General features: G+C 38.3%; 1 protein-coding gene across 1 annotated transcript in view; it reads right to left on the bottom strand.

The window, feature by feature from the left end:
* The window catches only part of LOC124712206 (odorant receptor Or2-like), a 44,826-nt gene that overhangs the window by 12,830 nt on the left and 10,619 nt on the right, over nucleotides 1-21,377 (bottom strand). The window contains exon 3 of the mRNA XM_047242503.1: nucleotides 2,299-2,400. Within this exon, the coding sequence (XP_047098459.1) occupies nucleotides 2,299-2,400 (102 nt within the window). The remainder of the gene's footprint in view (nucleotides 1-2,298; nucleotides 2,401-21,377) is intronic.

The raw sequence follows: 21,377 nt of genomic DNA, 5'->3' as shown, positions 1-21,377 counted from the left end.
ATTTTTTTGTGCATTTTACTGAGTGTTTATCAAACTAAAAAAAGGACTTTTGCATTTTGGTATGGGGAAAACTCTCTATGACAAAGAATGTCGGTTAATAATACTGTATCTGGAGACTCTCAGTGCAGTTTGTCTGAACAAGCATATCTAAACCAGGAAGTAGAGGTATTTATCCATGTCTTACAGTAGTTGCTACATTTATAAATATAGAAATTTTTTAAATAATTAATGCAGGGGATCATGAGCAGAGTTTCGGTAGGCAGAACTATTTATTAGTTAGTCAATTTCATGTTCCATAGATCATTTGCACAATAAATCATAAAAGTGTCAGTTTACACTCACATTGGTAATGAATTTCTAAATATGGTTTTATACCACTGGGTAAGCGATGAGAAACCTTTGTTACAGTACTATGCATCTACTTTCGTGCTAACGACGACTTTAATGTGGAGCAATGACTGTCTTTTCTCCTCCTGGGATTTTAATTATTACGTCATTGTTTCTTTAGAACAGAAGTTGGTTACTTTCAAAGAGCTTATTCCATATGACATTACTGAATGAAGTGTGGAAAATGTGGAACACGGAATATGCAAAGTATGTTATCTTACTAATTTGTCTCTCTCCAAGATCTGCATTGCTTCTATGTGCAGATGTGACTAAACTTAATAGTTTTAAAAGTTGTAAAACGTTCTTTAAAAGGATTAAAGCCTCATTAATAAGTACACCTAAAATTTTTAAATTTTGTATGCTATTTATTATTTCCTCAGCATATGTTACACTTATCATTCTTCTAATTCCCCTAGGTGTGTAGAATGAGTATATTGTGTCTTTTTAAATTTGGGCGTGAGACCATTCACAGATAATCACTCAGTTATACTGTCAAGAACTCTGGTTACCATTTCTTCTGTTTCTGTATGTATACTTCGACTGATTACAATACTAGCGTCATTTGCACAGAAAGCTCTTTCTGCATTTTGTATGTTAGATGAAAGATCGTTTATGTATATGAGGAACAATAACAGACCTAAGACTGAGTCTGGGGGACATTGTACGTGATTGTTCCCGTCAGAAGTAAGTCCCGGACTACATTGGTTGATTTACGAAGAACAACTTCCTCCCTTCTTTTGGTTAGATATTATGTTATCTATGGTTAGCTGTATACCATGAATCCCACAAAACTCCAATTTATATAGGAGAATACTGTGATTCACACAGTAAAATGCCTTAGACAGATCGCAGAAAATACAAACCCTGCGCTATTTTATTATTTACTGCTAGCAGAATCTGGTAAGTGAACATGCAAATGGCACATTTTCAGTAGAGCAACCCTTGTGAAACCCAAACTGTGATTTTCTGAGGATATTATTCTAGCTAATGTGAGACATTATTCTAGGATACATCAACTTCTCAAACATTTTGGGAAATGATGTAGTAGTGAAACAGATCGCTAGTTATTTACATGTATCTTTCAAATGTCTCTGGAAAAAATGTCTTGACTTAGTGATACACTAAATATTTCAGAGAGGACAAGGCTTATTTATTCGGAACTAAATTTTAACAGTCTGTAGGAAACACTATGAAATCCATATGAACTTTCAGTTTTGAGGGAAAATAAAATTTTCTTTAATTTCGGAGGAAGAAGTTGGTGATATATTTATGTGACTGAATTTTATAAGAGTTTTTTTCAATGTAGTGCTGTGCTTTCTCTCTTGAACGGTTTCTCGCTATATTTTCCGCTATATTTAAGAAATGATTATTAAATATTAGGAATGCTACCGGTAGCAACTGCTACCTGTGGCCCATCATTTACATGGCTTCCATTTAAGTCAATAGCTATGTTATCCTGTTATTTGGCTGGCTGCCGTACCTCTCGTTTCACAACACTCCTAATAGCCTTGAATCAGCTTAATCACTCACGCTATGCTTTTCTTTTACGTGTAGTTCTTGTGCCAGTAATTGGGTTTTGAGGTTTCTGCATTTCGTCATATGCAGAATTTAACACTTATAATTCAAACAACACATGTTATCTTCAAACCATTCACTATCATTCGGTGCATATATCGTATTCGCTTTCGATATGAAGACCTGGAAAGCAAATATTCAGATCTTGCCTTAGTGAAAAACGATTTCACTCACGTTTCTAAGTGTGAGGGTTCTATGTAAGATTCATATTATAATCATCATTTTTGTTGAGGTGGCAACCACCGCAGGTTAAAGAAATATTTATACACATTGCAAAAGGGAAGTATGGCAAAGACAATAAATACAAGAAAAAATTTAGTGCGATATATTTCTTACCTGATCTATTATGAGGTGAGCAGCCCAACAATAAAGATAAACCTGGCCTCCTGGAATGGGAAGAAAAGAGATGCATTTGATAACTGTAGTGATGTCAGTGCTCTGTGAAAAGAAAACACGGGAATCACACATCAGGAAAAAAATTGCCTTCACATTACCATATATATATATTAGACTCAACAATGTATACACTCGTGGGACTTTAGGCAGTTTGAGTACATTAATAAGAAAGACCAATCTGTCAGAAAAAGCAAATTTGAGGGTGCCAAGACTTAGCACTATAATTGTTGTAGCCCTATTAGAGATGTTCATCATACAGTGAGTCCCACTTAAGGTGAATACCCTTAACATATAGTGTCTGTTTCAATATATAAAAAAGAAATATTCTGTTAAGTGTTTGTACACAAAGAAATAATAATTTACTGTGTAGTTAACAATCATAACTTTTATTCTCCACTACACGCATATGGAACCATTCTTCGAGTTTAACGACGTCGCTCGTGAAAAGGAGAAGAAAGTAAACTAGAGTCTGGAGAAGGTATTATCGCTTAAATACCTTTGTGATATGCAACAAGTGAATGGCGGTGGTTGGTGGTGGTGCAAGTACAGTGGAGCTGTAGCTTCATTACGTCATGCTTATTTTGTGATGGTGTAGCTCGACGCTATGCCTTATTTCTCTGGTAATTGTGCAAAACTGTCGCAGCAACTTCAGAAAATAAACCACCCCGTCAAAAAATCGGGTTTGTTATCACCATAACAAAATACGTATCCCGCACTATCACTATTCGAACATATTGTTTCGAAACCTTGAGTTTATGGATTGAGACGTGTGTTTATGGCTCGTATGCGCAGAACAGTCTGGGTGTTATGTATGTGTGTGCGTCCCAGCTTTTCTCCTAAACAACTGGACATATTTCAACCAAGCTTTGTACACAAATCCCTTACTGTCAGGCAACAATCGCTGTTGTGTTAAGAACCAGTTACCAGTCATAGTTTAAGAGACATGATGCCATAAACAACGAGATGAGTGAAAAACTGTTGCTTCATGCATGACGTTCTTCACTACTAAGACACTTCTACAGTCGAACCAGTTTAAGGAAATCACTGACACCGGGCACCGCTTTTGACGTCTTCAGTTGCGAAGCACAAACGGCTGTGGGCGAAACTGATAGCGTTTTGTGGGGCCACGAAGATGCTCTGACATAGAGATGTTTACAAAATGCCGTTGCAGATGCGAGAAGTAGCTGCGCCCAGCCTACAGAAACTGATCGGGATCTTTGTACGACTGTTTTCACGAATACATGGAAATGAAATTTTTTCGATATTGTACTACAATCTCAGTTCATTTCTTGTTTTCGTTTCTATTAGAAAATTGGCAAATACAGTGTCCGGGAAATGCCTAGTTTTGGTCAGCTATTACTTGGAATGAACATTACCTGCACAGCAGCAGAATAGTCAGTTTCCATCTTGCCAACTTCTAGGTCCCTTGTATAATCAGAATCTCAAATGGATTTTTATGTCTCCCTTAGGTGAATAACACCATTCACAGATATAATATGTGTAGTTACAGAGCCGCATAGAAAGTGATCCGAATTGTGGGTTATGTACTGAATTGTGTGCCAAACGACTGCACCAAGGACAACCCTGTCTGTTGTCACGGAAAAGGCTGCTGCCGGATAGACCCATAGTTTCTATAGTACTGGATATGTCATTGACATTATGAGTTCCATTTTTTTGAACCACATGCATAAATTAGGGGAACGTGTTGTACCTTAAAACGCTTCTCTTCGCTTCTAGGGAACCCTGTAGAAGTACTCTTATACATGTTCATATTTAATTTGATATGATAGCATCCACCTTACGTGTGCTGCAGCACTTTTGGGAAATTACAAAAAATTACTCCAGGAAAGTAAAATTTTACAGGTTTAAGAAGTTTTTCAAGGTATAACTTGGTCGTATACCAGGGAACAAATTTTCTACTCGAACGTAATAGTGTTGCAATCAAGAAAAATGTCTTTACTGTACTTAGTAATCTGTGTGTTACATTATTAATCTACTACACACCAATAATCAGTATGCAAAATCAAATTAAGGAGAAGTATTATAAAAGTCAATCACAAATTAAAAATATTTTGAAACAGAAGCTGTTAGCATCTAACACAAATTTCCGTTTTGGAGACAGAGATAACTGTTCAGACACTAAAGAACCTCAGTTCGTTTGCAAGCATCACGTTTTCCATTATGGAAACCTTCCTTTTCAAAATAGAAGATGGTGTATGATCGATGACGTATGGCTTACTCGTCATTAGATTATATATCTAGCTTGAACAATTTACAGAATTTTATCCACTATAAAACTCTGTTACTGAACAATTAACAATATCCTCCTAACAGCTTTAATACTCGTTTATTATATGGAACTTATGTATATATAGAGCTCTTAATATTTGCGAATGGTGCACAAAACACAACCTCATCTCCCACAACAAAAAGTAGTAAACGTCTGATATTGCTTATAGTGGTTTTGTCGAGCGTATTCTTTCATGTGGTTCTAAGATCGGTCACTAGAAAACATCTCTGACACACTATCCCCCAAGTAGAACATTCTCCTCTACTCAAGCGGTATTGTCTGCGACATACAGGAACTTTGGTGAATGATAATTTCGTAAGTGACCTTTTAATACAAGCTTAGTTAGAGCTATAGTTGTTCACAGAGATTCTGGCGTGCACTCTCAGTTATTAGGATGGTATTGTTAAGAAAGCAGTTGGGATTAAATTAGCACATGACCTTATAAACAGAGATATTAGCTACTGTTGAAGCCATCACCTGGCTAAATTCCCATCAGCTGTTTGAACATTACAGATAGGCAAGGACAAATATATGGAAGCATCACAAACACAACACATCACCGTGCCTAATACAGTGCAGGAAGCTCAATGGAATTAAAAACAGTTTCTAGCCACAAAGTATTTTACATTCTTGACAGCCACAGCTGTTGAAAGGCATTATGTTAAAAATAATTCCTTTGACAACTGGTAAATTCTTGTTTTATTGATACACAATCGGTTTCACAGCCCAAAAGCCACATCATCAGGTGCAACAATGTTGAAAGGTCGTAGGGTATTCATCTCTCCAAGTCAAGCTATATTATTCAGTGATATTGTCTACTTTATAGTGGCGAACAAAGGGTGCCTTGTTGTAAAATTTGCCTGGATCGGTGTGACGGAAGGGCAACCAGTGTTGGAAAAGATAGAAGCAGCCCACACAAGCGACTTAAGCCTTCACTGTTCATATGATGGAGCTGCCATAGTTCCACACAGCCGCGGCTGCTGTGTAAGAGCACAAGAGCACGTGAAGACCCTAACTTTCGACTCCTTGCGGATTTTATTGGCTATTTTTCCTTCAATGCTGTTAAACGTAACGTGGTTGCTGCAATCTAAAAGATACAGTACCTAAATCTACCGCGCTACTGTTCCTGTAGACTCAGTGAAACTTGGGAACAGGGTCGCGAGCACACCTTCAGCTGCGCACGTGCTAAGGAGGTTTTGCGCTTTACGTACATACGGACTTGATAAACAACGTGCACGGTTCGTAATGCGCGCAGCTAGCCCTTGTCACTCAACTAGAAGCTTAGGTCAGTGCCCCAAGTGGTAGCACACTGTGGCAAACTTTTATTCCCTTTCGCTCGGCATAAATCCTCCTAGATGACAGGACACTCCTCAGATATGATAATTTACTCATCATATCCTGTAGTAAAATTAGATTGGACGTCAGTATATGTTAAAGTTGTACTGACAGTAACCTACATTGTGGGTTTCTGAATGAGTTATATTAAATTATGAATTTTACAATACAGCAATCCATTTAAGGCACTGAGAATCATAACGGACTAAAGCACATCAAAGTCGGCTGTGAGACTGTAATACTTATGCTTCGGAAATCTGTTAATCTTATAGTGAGTCGGGTTTATCTGTGCTGAGAGGCTACATTGTATATATGAAAATTCACAAAAAACTATATTTCTGGATTTTATGATATTTATTTAAACGTGGGATCGACGGCGATGTGCTTTAGGCACTTAAGGATCTCAGCGCCTCATTTGTATTCTAGACAAGTGACCTTTTTGACAGACATCACTACTTTAGAGAAATCGTTTCCACAGACGGCACTTTGTGTTTGGACTTGGTTGTTCACTGTGAGGGAACTGCAGAGTAAACATGAACTGTGTTGGATCCATTTTAAATGCTAACAGAAAAGTAAAGCTGTGGGGACGGGTCATGACTCGTGCTTGGGTAGCTCAGTCGCTGGAACACTCGCCTGCAAAAGGCAAAGGTCCCGAGTTCGAGTTTCGGTCTGGCGCACAGCTTTAATCTGTTAGTCTCCGCTGTAGAGTGAAAATATCATTCTGGGAATAGGAAAATAAATTACCAGGAAAAGTTAGCCGCAATTGGACTAGGGCCTCTAAGAATCGATCCTTTGATTGAGACAGTGACGAAATCAAATAAGCGTGATCACAAGCGAACGTTTAACAAGGAAGTGTACATTAGCACAAGTTGTTGTGTGTGTGTGCAGCGTAAGATTATCTGATTTTCAGCCTGGAAGTAAATTCGTGGACTAATACATCTGTTAGGCATCTTGTACATTTGTCCGAGAAAATGGAAAAGCACGAAAATTCTCATTTACACTAAAATGCTAAATGGAGAGCTGCGGAAGCTTACACATTATTTTGTTATTGCCATAAACTGTACATAATTATGTACAAAACAATTCTTGCGTTTGTCAGATAAGTTACACATATTATTATTATTATTATTTCTTTCTTGTCTCAGACGTTATGTCTGGTTAAAAATGGAAAGTGACGTGGACCTTGATCAAGCGTGACTTCCTTTTAACTGTACGGTATATGTTACATTGCATTTAGGAACTTTCGGGTAATTGATCAAGTGTCAATAATTACAGATTTCTGTAGTTGTATGTATAAGTTTGGATGTAGCTGTATTGCATTGATGTACTGGTGGATATTGTGTGGTATGACTCCTGTAGTTGATAGTATAATTGGTATAATGTCAACTTTATCCTGATGCCACATGTCCTTGACTTCCTCAGCCAGTTGGATGTATTTTTCAATTTTTTCTCATGTTTTCTTCTGTATATTTGTTGTATTGGGTATGGATATTTCGATTAGTTGTGTTAATTTCTTCCTTTTATTGGTGAGTATGATGTCTGGTTTGTTATGTGGTGTTGTTTTATCTGTTATAATGGTTCTGTTCCAGTATAATTTGTATTCATCGTTCTCCAGTACATTTTGTGGTGCATACTTGTATATGGGAACATGTTGTTTTATAAGTTTATGTTGTAAGGCAAGCTGTTGATGTGTTGGTTTTGCTACATTGTCATGTCTTCTGGGGTATTCTGTATTTGCTAGTATTGTACATCCGCTTGTGATGTGATCAACTGTTTCTATTTGTTGTTTGCAAAGTCTGCATTTATCTGTTGTGGTATTGGGATCTTTAATAATATGCTCGTTGCAATATCTGGTGTTTATTGTTTGATCCTGTATTGCAATCATGAATCCTTCTGTCTCACTGTATATATTGCCTTTTCTTAGCCATGTGTTGGGTGCATCTTGATCGGTGTGTGGCTGTGATACGGGTGCTTGCCATGTAGTGTTTTCTTTTTCCAATTTACTTTCTTCGTATCTGTTGATGTTATGTGATCTAAAGGGTTGTAGAAGTGGTTATGAAATTGCAGTGGTGTAGCCGATGTATTTATATGAGTGATTGCTTTGTGTATTTTGCTAGTTTCTGCTCGTTCTATAAAGAATTTTCTTAAATTGTCTACCTGTCCATAATGTAAGTTTTTATGTCGATAAATCCCCCTTCCTCCTTCCTTTCTGCTTAATGTGAATCTTTCAGTTGCTGAATGTATGTGATGTATTCTATATTTGTGGCATTGTGATTGTGTAAGTGTATTGAGTGCTTCTAGGTCTGTGTTACTCCATTTCACTACTCCAAATGAGTAGGTCAATATTGGTATAGCATAAGTATTTATAGCCTTTGTCTTGTTTCTTGCTGTCAGTTTTCAGTATTTTTGTTAGTCTTTGTCTATATTTTTGTTTTAGTTCTTCTTTAATATTTGTATTATCTATTCCTATTTTTTGTCTGTATCCTAGATTTTTATAGGCATCTGTTTTTTCCATCGCTTCTAGGCAGTCGCTGTGGTTATCCAATATGTAATCTTCTTGTTTCGTGTGTTTTCCCTTGACTATGCTATATTTCTTACATTTGTCTGTTCCAAAAGCCATATTTATATCATTGCTGAATACTTCTGTTATCTTAAGTAATTGGTTGAGTTGTTGATTTGTTGCTGCCAGTAGTTTTAGATCATCCATGTATAGCAGATGTGTGATTTTGTGTGGGTATGTTCCAGTAATATTGTATCCATAATTTGTATTATTTAGCATGTTGGATAGTGGGTTCAGAGCAAGGCAGAACCAGAAAGGACTTAATGAGTCTCCTTGGTATATTCCACGCTTCATCTGTATTGGCTGTGGTGTGATATTATTTGAATTTGTTTGGATATTAAGTGTGGTTTTCCAATTTTTCAAAAAATGGTTCAAATGGCTCTGAGCACTATGGGACTCAACTGCTGAGGTCATTAGTCCCCTAGGACTTAGAACTAGTTAAACCTAACTAACCTAAGGACATCACAAACATCCATGCCCGAGGCAGGATTCGAACCTGCGACCATAGCGGTCTTGCGGTTCCAGACTGCAGCACCTTTAACCGCACGGCCACTTCGGCCGGCTTCCAGGTTTTCATTACTATGTTTAGGAACTGTATCAATTTAGGATCTACTTTGTATATTTCCAATATTTGTAGTAACCATGAGAGGGGTACACTATCAAAAGCATTTTGGTAATCAATGTATGCATAGTGTAGCGACCTTTGTTTAGTTTTAGTTTGATATGTCACCTCTGCATCTATTATCAGTTGCTCTTTACATCCTCGTGCTCCTTTGAACAGCCTTTTTGTTCTTCATTTATAATTTTGTTCTGTGTTGTATGTGTCATTAATTTCTGTGTAATGACTGAAGTTAATATTTTGTATATTGTTGGTAGGCATGTTATGGGGCGATATTTAGCTGGGTTTGCTGTGTCTGCTTGATCTTTAGGTTTCAGATAAGTTATTCCATGTGTAAGTGTATGAGGGAATGTGTATGGGTCTGCAATGTAACTGTTAAATAATTTAGCTAGATGTGAATGTGTTGAGGTGAATTTCTTTAGCCAGAAATTTGCTATTTTATCTTTTCCAGCGGCTTTCCAATTGTGAGTAGAATTAATTGCTTGGGTGACTTCATGTTGCGAAATTATCACTTCAGGCATTTGTAGTATCATCTTGTATGTATCTGTTTCTGCTTGTATCCAACGTGCATGCCTGTTATGTTGTACCGGGTTTGACCATATGTTGCTCCAGAAGTGTTCCATGTCTGTTATGTTTGGTGGATTGTCTATTTTAATGTGTGTGTTATCTATTTTCTGGTAAAATTTCTTTTGGTTTGTGTTGAATGTTTGGTTTTGTTTCCTTCTACTTTCACTTTTTTTGTATCTTCTAAGTCGTTTGGCCAATGCTTGTAATTTCTGCTTCTTTTCATCTAATTGCTCTATCACTTCTTGTTGTGAGATTTCACCTAGCCTTTTTTGTTTTTTTTCTGACATTTCATTTCTTATAAATTGTGTTAGCTGTCCGATGTCTTTTCTCAGTTTTTCTATTCTGATCTGTAGCCTGTGTTGCCATGCTGGTTTTGTGGGTTTCTTTTGTGTGTTGGTTGGTTCTGATCTCTGCGTAGTGTGTATATTTAGTGTAGTGAGTACTCCCATATAAACCAGTAGTTGTAGTTCTTCCATAGTATGTTTTCATTTATTTTGTTGTGTATGATTGTGTTGATAGTTTTTATTGTTGTTTCGACTTGTGGGTTATTTGGCGGTCTATGCAAGAATGGTCTAATGTCTGTATTTGTGTCTTTGTATTCTATATATGTCAGCTGAAATTTTTCTTCTATATCTAACATGTGCGTCACTTCGTGTTCTGTTTGTGCTTGTTCTGGTGGCTGTCTTAAGATTTCGTTTTCCTCTGACTGTTTAATTGATGCGTGTTGTTCTTTGTTTGTTTGCTCTGGGATGTTTGAGTCCATTACTGTATTTTCTTGTTCTTCTGATTGCACATTATTTTGTTCCAGTATTTGTTGTACTTGTTGTTTGAAGTTTTCTAATTCTGACTGGGGTATCCTGTTATTTTTGATTATTACACGGATCTGATCAGCTAGTCGTTGTTCTGTTAAAAATTTTAATTCTGGGTATCTGATAATAAATGTTGTGTATACTTGTGATCTGTATCCAGTTGTGTTGGTTCCTAGGTTTGTTGCTTGGTAATAACAGAACATGAGGTGTCGATTAACTTCATCTGACCATCTCATCCTCTGTCTTTGTTTTCCTTCTAGCGTGGTTGCAGGAAGCATATCCTGCAAAACACCTCTATTTGGATTTGAATCATTTTCCAGTTGGCTAGCAGTGTCGTTACCATTGTGGGCTGGTATAGGGTTCAAGCATCGTCCCCGACCATGACGGCGCTTGTCCGAGGCTTCTTTAGTTCTGTCCTGAACCAACTAATCACACTAAAAGGGGGGTTAGCCCTATTAGTGGTTTGTTCTTTTCGTCGCCTTTTACGACTGGCAGAACATACCGGAGGCCTATTCTTTTCCCGGGCCTCCACGGGAATTATTATTATTATTATTATTGTTATTATTATTATTACTATTGTTATTACTATTATTAGTATTATATTCACAGCGACTGTAGTTGTTGATAAGCATAACTGTTGTACATTCTGAAAACATAACTGTTGTACAGCCGATGCTATTCATTTCACACTTTCAAATTCAACTGAATCTAAGAATTTGTGAACATACAGAAACAAAAGAAAAATTCGGAGTAGGAATTAAAATCCATGGAGAAGAAATAAAAACTTTAAGGTTCGTCGATGACATTGTTATTCTGTCAGAGACTACAAAGTATCTGGAAGAGCAGTTGAACTGAATGGAGAGTGTCTTGAAAGGAGGATATAAGATGATCATCAACAAAAGCAAATCGAAGATAATGGAATGTAGTCGAATGGGAATGTAGGTGATGCTGAGGGAATTAGATTAGCAAATGAGACGCTTAAAGTAGTAGATGAGTTTTATTTTTTGGGGAGCAAAATAGCTGATGATGATCGAAGCAGAGAGGATATAAAATGTAGACTGGCCATTGCAAGTTAAGCGTTTTTGAAGAAGAGGAGTCTGTTATGATCGAGTATAGATTTAAGTGTCAGGATGTCGTTTCTGAAAGTATTTGTAGGGAGCGTAGTCATGTATGGCAGTGAAACATGGACGATACATAGTTTGGACAAGAAGAGAATAGAAGCTTTCATAATGTGCTGCTACAGAAGAATGCTGAAGATTAGATAGGTAGACCACATAACTAATGAGGAGGTATTGAACAGAATTGGGGAGAGAGAGAAATTTGTGGCACAACTTGAGTAGAAGAAGGGATCGGTTGATAGGACATGTTCTGAGGCATCAAGGGATTACCAATTTAGTGTTAGAGGGCAGCGGGGAGGGTAAAAATCGTAGAGGGAGACCAAGAGATGACTATACTAAGCAGATTCAGAAGGATGTACGTTGAAGTCAAACCAGTCTCTGGACTGAAGACCACAACAACAACAGAATGCTTCCGCAGAATGGTTCAACAAACACCTTAAATGAAATTGCATAAGAGTCCATAAGCAGAAATATTACTTGACGATATTATTATTATGTCTCTTAACTACCATTCACCCGACCCTTGGTTTCATCAAAAGATGAAACTGTTAAGACAGTGTTCAATAGTGTAACCTTGCTTTCAACATTGAGCTGCACATTATTCACTTCAGTTGTTACGATAAACTTTAGAAAGGTGCAGTAAATATTAGTTACTCAGCTATTGTAATTGATTACAACTTGTCTTACAGCGGCCGGCTCTAAAAATTTGTGAACTTCCAGGATGCATACTCATTAGCCGCCACTCTTTCCACAATCACTTTAAATGAAATTCCATAGGCGTCCATAAGCAGAACTATTACTTCACGGTATTGTTAATATCATGTCTGTTGAGGACCACTCACTCGACTCTTGTTTTCATCAAAAGACGAAACGGTAAAGACAGTGTTCATTAGTGTAACCTTGCTTTCAGGATTCAGCGAATCACCAGCATCGGTGCAACCGGAATGTGTAGGCCAGGATAATTGGCGACTGTATTTTGGAATCAGTCTTCCTTCCACATCGCCTAACAGACCGGACCTATCGGCGTTTCTTGTGAGTGACTTTGCCTCCCCTGCTGTAAGAAGTGCCATTGGTGATTCAAAGGGTTATTTGGCTGCTAGATGACGATACTCCAGCCCACTTCGCCATTAACTTACAGTCCTGTCTTCCCTGGTCGATGGATCAGATGAGGGGGCATGGCCTGCTCACTCACTGGATTTTGTGAGATTTCTGGTTATGGGGCAATCTCAAAGGTATTGTGTATATAGAGCGCATTCCAGATGTGGTGACAGTGGAGCGGCGTATTCTCCTGTCTTTGACAGTGTTCGGATGCAGCCCTCGCAATTCGAATGTATCAGATAGGACATGCTATGGCGCATACACGCATCTACCTGGGCACATGGAAAACAATGTCAACACATATTGAAACTGTGGCTGCGTGGTGCAGCGCGTATTAGGCCACAGTCTCTGCAGCAATGTATGATTAGATAAACGATTTCTAGCAAGGAAACGATGCTTTTTCCAGGTGTAGTTCATTGTATTTTTTTTTGTTCCACATCCCCTCATCGATCAATCGCTAGAGTTTTTACACAGTGGAAAAAATCACCCTGTGTGCCCGAATACAGCAGACATAGAGAGGGCTTATCTGTTACTCACTTACACTGTCTCACAGCTTAACTATTTTGATATCAGTGATTTAGTTGAGGCAAAAGACAGTTTCTGCTTATGTATATTCTCTGAATTACATATTAAAAAGTATGAAATATATATTCATTATACACAATATTTACGTGAGTACAGGTCATATTAACCATTTTAGTTTTACTCATATCCTTTGACTTTTACATAGATGATGTAAATAGGTTTTCCTTTTAATGCCATTAGGTACCTAACTTCTGTATATATCAGAGATTTTATATATCTGGACAAACTTGTATGTGTATAGAACCTACAGCTACTGTACTTATTTCTTTAGGTCTTAGTGAGGGTACAGTCTTTTAATTCTGATTGAGTCAGGGAAGACAAGTAGCCCACATAGTGAGATATTCTATTTTAAAATGATCTGAATAGATCAGTAGCCAATTGCCGTTTTTATTCCCCAAAGGGATTGTTTTGGGTGTGTTTTCAAAACTATTTATCCTGCACACCAAGAATGAGATTGTGCATTATGTCCATAGAATATTATGGATTCATAGAATATTATGGATTCTGTAGTGATCTGACAGTTTATCAGTGGGATTCTGTAGTGGTACCTGTTTAATACTTTCTCCACCTATGGTCAGCATCCTAGAGAGTTTCCATACTCCTGAAACCGTCTGTGTAGTGTTACCTGTAAGTGTCATCTTTCTCATGTACGATCCAGTAGCCTAATGTTTGCTAGACTAATTTTGAAAATTCCGGAAATCCTTGGGAAAGGTGGAATAAGGCATCTGTCACCACATTCATAACTATGACCACTAACATAGATTATTTCAAAGTCATGTCCTTGAAAAAATGGAGACCTACACACTAGCCATGTACGGCTTTGTAGCTTAAAAGAAAACACAAAGCCTGATGATCACAAAAAATTCTGACATGATCACCATAAAAAGAATAACAGAATTTTTTAAAACTGCATACAACAGCTTAAGTCTCTAATTCAGTGGCACACTATGTTCTTTCATTCTCAAACAGAATACAGCTAGCAAATTTCCTGACAAAAACCTAAGGGTTTGCCACCACATACATATTTTGGAATGAAGAAGCTCCCAAGCCACAGCAGGAAGCATCTGTTCTAATACAGAAGTCCTTAGACATATCAGGATGGTGCAATAGCTGAAAATCCATTAAGGCTTCTTTAAAGAATCAAAAGCTATTTGACAATTTTTTAAACAAACATATTAATATTTTTGCTCAGTAAATTCAGGATCCCATTAATACTGAATGATGGATTAGGTATGAAAAGCCTGAAAAACGAGGCTAATCCTAGGAATGCCTAAAGTTTCTTTATACTTGGTGAAGGAAACATTTTGATTGCATTCATTTTGTCAGTGGCCTCTGCTCCTAAAAATTTCTGTAACCCCCATTTTATCCAACTAAACTGTTCCTACCATCTACTGCTGTAATAAAGACAATGGAACGACATTTAAACCAAAGGGCAGAACACGAAATTGCCATCTTCTACCAGCAGTCATATATGCAGTATATTTGAGAGATTTCTCTGTTAGTAGAACCTGCCAATAGGAGGAACTCAGATCAATACCTGAAAAAAACTTTTGTGTCTTCAATTTTTTTTGTTGTTCATCCTAATTCTCAGGCCTAGTACATAAAGGAAGAATAACTTAATTAACGTGTCTGTCATGAAGCTCAAGGTGAGTGTCATCACCAGGTTTAGTTATTGCTAATAACATGCAACAACATGGTGCTAATGAAGGCTCAGTTATTTTCCAGGATAATATTTTATGTATTTCTTTCGTAACAGCCTGGACCAGTGGATGGAGTAGGTCGTATGACAATAGGTTCTATGAGGAATTACCTCAATATGGTATTTATAACCTTGGATGATGAGTGTCTTTTTTTGCAAATAAAGCTGCATGCTTTAGTAACAAAATAAGTATTTTATTTCACGGCTGTGAGTTAAGGTACTTGGAGTGTGATATTTTGTCACTAATATGATCTTCACTAGAGTTCATGTCCATGGAATATGATTGCTGACTGTTGATAAGCAGCACTTCTGTTCTAAAAATTTTGACCTTAGCACTGTGACATTAGGGGAACATAGGACAGAATGGAATAGCAGGGTACAATGGGATTGTGCTGTTTTTTAAACAGGAGAGTGCTGCAACCTATTATAGGGCTATGTAAACTGTCTCTGAGTAGACAGAAAGCTACACAGCAATTTTGACTTGGTCTGGACTGTGTGTTATAAGTGAATGGGTGTCCCTTAAATTTTCAACAGTAGTTTTGTAACTTTTGTTGAATTTCAATGACAGATAAGCCACTAATTATTAATTGTACGCTCTTAAATTACATGTAATCTTAAAGTGCATTTCATTTGCTTTGTCATAATTATATAATACTACTGTATGCATCAGTTAACATGCTCTACAAAAGTTGCTAACTACAAAGCGTTCTCAGGTCAGAACCAGAGAGGACAGAAGTAGATTTCAAACTACTTCTTTCTTTTTATTTTTTTTACTTGCTTTTGCAGATGCTGTGAACTTACATTAGGAAAAGTGATAGACAGTAATGAGGTATTAAGTCAATGTAAACCGCACTTTTAAGCCGTTTTATGTTCCATAGTTGTACTCTTTAGAAGCACCTAAAGATTTTAACACACCCAAATCAATGTTGAAGAGATACATTCTTAATGTTAAGAACAATAGCAACTACAGACATGATAAATCAGATGGAAAATTTGAAAAATGCGTTCACTGCAGAAAAAAAGTATGAGCTGGCAGCATACCAATGATCAATGGAGAGCAGACTTTTTAGTCCAACTATGAAACATATCATTGGCAGATCATTAGTGTATGCAATAATTTCATAAAAAATTGCCTTATCCCATTCTGCCTCATGGATGGGAGAGAACAGGAAATATGCAAGCATTTCTTTGAAAGACATAAAAAGTAAATAACAAACCGTTGTAAGTGATTTTCATGTAAGACGCATTAGTTCATACTACAAGGTGATTTCTTATAACTTTAAGAAGTGTTTTTTTTTGTTCCTTTAGTTTACAAAAATCGTTTAACATTGAATATCCCATTCTACCATTAGTTCCCCTATTTCTGGTGTTTGACTTTTGTTTGTTTGACTTTTGTTTTTAATAAAACTACACTAATATTCTTCCCATGAGTACACAGATTGCATTTACCATTAGAACCATCTAATTTGGCATCCTCGCTCTTAGAAATTAAATACCAAGAAATCAATTTACACTTAAACTTTCTACTATTACGAACATTCATGTAATGACTCCATTTCCCAGAATTATAGGCACTTGAGTTGAAACACTGAGATTGCTCAACCTACAACCCACTGCGCTAATAATCTTACAATTTTGAACTGGCAAGGTAGGCAGTTTTCTAATCTCACTCATTCCGCTGAAAAGGTCAGTGGACATTACATTTTCAATAGCTCCAGCATCTAGTACAGTCGCAGTTGAACATTCACCTCTACAGTGTTAACAGCAGCCTGGATTAGATTTATGTGTTGTTCATTACATATGTTAAGGTCAGTACATAACTGGTCTCTAATATGTGTTCCACCATGGTATTGCAACAGATTCATGTAACTGGAATCATTTCCTTCACCCCAATCCAGCAACTGACACTGGAAGACATAATGAGGCTGCTTTTAGTTTTTTTAATTTGCCACAAGGGGGTGGCCATTTTCCACCACTTGAACCACAATAACTGTTGGATTCTGATTGTGCCAAGTCAGCAGTGCTGTTTTGCAGTTGATCATTTGTATCATCCTCCATACGTGGGTAACTTCCAATGTTAACATTTGCTCCGCATTACCTAGGTTTATACTTCACTTTCTCTATATAGTTGCCAAGGTGCGATTTTGAATTTTAAAGACAATAGAGCATTCTTCACATCGGGACAATGAGGCTATCTAGCAGCCAGCCAGTGTGGACCTGTAGCCATCCAGTTGTTTTAATGTTTAGCAATTTGCGTAATTCAACAAATGCACTATTGCTATGATTTGGAACTGGCTGAGGACTAGCTCCTTTCGAGTATGAAGCGCCGGCCGCGGTGGCCGTGCGGTTCTAGGCGCTACAGTCCGGAACCGCGGGACTGCTACGGTCGCAGGTTCGAATCCTGCCTCGGGCATGGATGTGTGTGATGTCCTTAGGTTAGTTAGGTTTAAGTAGTTCTAAGTTCTAGGGGACTGATGACCTAAGATGTTAAGTCCCATAGTGCTCAGAGCAATTTGAACCATTATTTTAGTATGAAGCATATACATATATAGCAGTACTGTCGTTCTGCATTAATAAAATCCCGCAATAGTCGCTGGGTGTATGACTATGCCTTCCACAGAAACATGGCATAGCGAATATTATACACTGTGCACTACCTGCCTCTTGTTTAACTAGGCGATTACAATGTCATTGCATCTGAGAGTGACGGCACTTTGGTTGGTTTCTCATGAGTTTCTATAATGATATTCCATGACGCCACTCTGAACCACTTGGCAGTATTTGCACAAATGTCTTGAATTCATTCACAATGTGTTGAGATTTCCTTATTCACCAGTGTATTTATTTACCGCAACACCACAACATGTGTTCAGTAATGGCCATGGGAAACAAAATGCAATACTATCGTGGCTGGGTAGAAGTTACTTAAATGTAAACTATGTAGTCTACTGCTGCTGTTGTCGTTGTTGATTGGCCCACTTCTTTCGTTGATGATGTACTCTTCCTGTAAGATCACTGCAAATGAATATGCACCATGCATTCGTATTTGTTCGATCCAGATGCTTACTCATATCATTTCACGATAGTTAATGCTTGCAGTCATAGTACAGAACATCAGTACTCCTTATTTACCATCATTTTCTTAAGCAGGATAACTTTGCTGTTTGCTCTGACTATTGAATTTCGAGCAAGAATGAATAGGTTCTGATAACGTAATGGGATGCTGGGGAGAGTGGGGAGCCAAATACCTCCTGGCACATGGAGTTTCCCGCCTTTTTAACACAAACAGAGCATTGTCTTTGGCCTCAGCACTTCAATGCGAGATGCCTTTAATAGGTTCCACAACGAAACATTGTCTCGAAATTTGGTGGAAAATCCGAAGAAATTCTGGCCGTGTGTAAAGTACACAAGCGGCAAGACACAGACAATACCTTCGTTGCGCAGTGTCGATGGTACTGTTATCGACGACTGTGCCGCTAAAGCGGAGTTATTGAACGCAGTTTTCCGAAATTCCTTCACCAGACGAATGGAATATGCCAGAATTTGAAACACGAACAGCTGCTAGCATGAGTTTCTTAGAAGTAGATACCTTAGGGGTTGCGAAGCAACTCAAATCGCATGATACGGGCAAGTCTTCAGGTCTAGATTGTATACCGATTAGGTTCCTTTCAGATTACGCTGATACAATAGCTCCCTGCTTTAGCAATCATATACAACCGCTCGCTCACCGATAGATCTGTACCCACAGATTGGAAAATTGCGCAGGTCGCACCAGTGTTTAAGAAGGGTAGTAGGAGTAATCCATCGAACTACAGACTTGTATCATTGACGTCGGTTTGCAGTAGGGTTTTGGAGCATATACTGTATTCAAACATTATGAATCACTTCGAAGGGAACGATCTATTGATACGTAATCAGCATGGTTTCAGAAGACATCGTTCTTGTGCAACGCAGCTAGCTCTTTATTCGCACGAAGTAATGGCCGCTGTCATCAGGGGATCTCAAGTTGATTCCGTATTTCTAGATTTCCGGAAAGTTTTTGACACCGTTCCTCACAAGCGACTTCTAATCAAGCTGCGGGCCTATGGGGTATCGTCTCAGTTGTGCTACTGGATTCGTGATTTACTGTCAGGAAGGTCGCAGTTCGTAGTAATAGGCGGCAAATCATCGAGTAAAACTGAAGTTATATCAGGTGTTCCCCAGGGAAGCGTCCTGGGACCTCTGCTGTTCCTGATCTATATAAATGACCTGGGTGACAATCTGAGCAGTTCTCTTAGGTTGGTCGCAGATGAAGCTGTACTTTACCGTCTATTAAGGTCATCCGAAGACCAGTATCAGTTGCAAAGCGATTTAGAAAAAATTGCTGTATGGTGTGACAGGTGGCGTTGAAGCTAAATAACGAAAAGTGTGAGGTGATCCACATGAGTTCCAAAAGAAATCCGTTGGAATTCGATTACTCGATAAATAGTACAATTCTCAAGGCTGTCAATTCCACTAAGTACCTGGGTGTTAAAATTACGAACAACTTCAGTTGGAAAGACCACATCAATAACATTGTGGGGAAGGCGAGCCAAAGGTTGCATTTCATTGGCAGGACACTTAGAAGATGCAACAAGTCCACTAAAGAGACAGCTTAGACTACACTCGTTCGTCCTCTGTTAGAATATTGCTGCGCGGTGTGGGATCCTTACCAGGTGGGATTGACGGAGGACATCAAAAGGGTGCAAAAAAAGCAGCTCGTTTTGTATTATCACGTAATAGGGGAGAGAGTGTGGCAGATATGATACGCGAATTGGGATGGGAGTCAATACAGCAAAGACGTTTGTCGTCGAGGCGAGATCGATTTACGAAATTTCAGTCACGAACTTTCTCTTCCGAATGCGAAAATATTTTGTTAAGCCCAACCTACATAGGTAGGAATGATCATCACAATAAAATAAGAGAAATCAGAGCTCGAACAGAAAGGTTTAGGTGTTCGTTTTTCCCGCGCGCTGTTTGGGAGTGGAATGGTAGAGAGATAGTATGATTGTGGTTCGATGAACCCTCTGCCAAGCACTTAAATTTGAATTGCAGAGTAGTCATGTAGATGTAGATGTAGACCTATCGTCTACCTGCGGCCGTTTTATCGTGGTCGGAGTGCAAGTGTGGGCAGGAGGTACTCTCTATATCACGACAGCAGTGTCATTCCACCGTCAACTGGTGGGAGACTCACGTATAGTGTACCAGTTTAGCGTTCTGAGTTGGCAGTTCCCTCAATATGCAAACACAAGGCATGTGGCAACGTGTTCTTCAGTGAAATTATGGCAAATAGCAGTGGGAGGTGGGAGTCCATAAAGTAAATGCCATAGCCGCAGTACTTTAATTTAGTCACAGATTATATTCTCGTAAAACATTACATTAATTTTATGTCACAGCTTCCCTTCACTGCTTCCGCCTGAAAAGGAACGATAATAATGGAAAGAAAGAGGGAAGAGAGGCGTATGTTGATTCCTATTGGCCCAGGGCTTGACGTATGTCTTCATCTGTCACAGAACTCTCACAATTGTGTGCCGATCTTCATTTGTAATCACAAAAGAGAAAGAAGAGGCAGCAGAATCAGCAGACTTTGATTTGCTATTTTCTAAGAGGCGCCAATGGTGGCACTTCACGTGCAATTGTCCAAAATGTGTAATGTGGGGGTTCCCGGAAGAGGAAGACTTATAAGCATCTCTTCAAATCACGTCCGTTTGAGTCGCACCCCATTAAATCCACTGCATATCAGTAACTTCAAAATCGCTTCCCTTTAAATCATGCCCCGTTAGATCTAGAACCTGCACTATTACCGTGGGTACTTCAGAGGTGTGCAGTTTGGGTTTTATTGGGGAGCATATTTGTTGGAGGAAGTTGGAAATGTATTAATGGAGAGATTTCACGAAGCAAAGACTAGGATGTGGATAGAGGTGAGTGGTGAAGACAGGAGACCTGAAAATGGAATGAACATGGGACCAGCAAGATTTGGTAGGGTGGGGAGGATATATATCTCGACAGATTTCATGATCGAGTAAGGGGATGTCATCAATGTTTCGTTGCGAGAGGATGTGGAGAGTGTGCAGCTGTAGTGCTGGGGTAATGTGTTGTTATAGGTGTTTCTCTCCCCTTCTCTCAGTGATCATATTTGAATTGTTGTTGGAACAGAGAATCAGTATGGACACTAAAATTTACATATATTGCTCACTGGCAAAACAGTTTCTACATTTACGTCATTCTCTACAGCCCAACCCTTGTTACCTCTTAGACGATGGCTGCATCAGTATGAAGTAGGAGTGTACATCTAAAGCTTTATAGGATTGATCCTACTAA

This window comes from Schistocerca piceifrons, chromosome 8, assembly GCF_021461385.2.
Source record: "Schistocerca piceifrons isolate TAMUIC-IGC-003096 chromosome 8, iqSchPice1.1, whole genome shotgun sequence".
Taxonomy (NCBI): domain Eukaryota; kingdom Metazoa; phylum Arthropoda; class Insecta; order Orthoptera; family Acrididae; genus Schistocerca; species Schistocerca piceifrons.
This window is presented reverse-complemented; position numbering and strand designations above follow the sequence as displayed.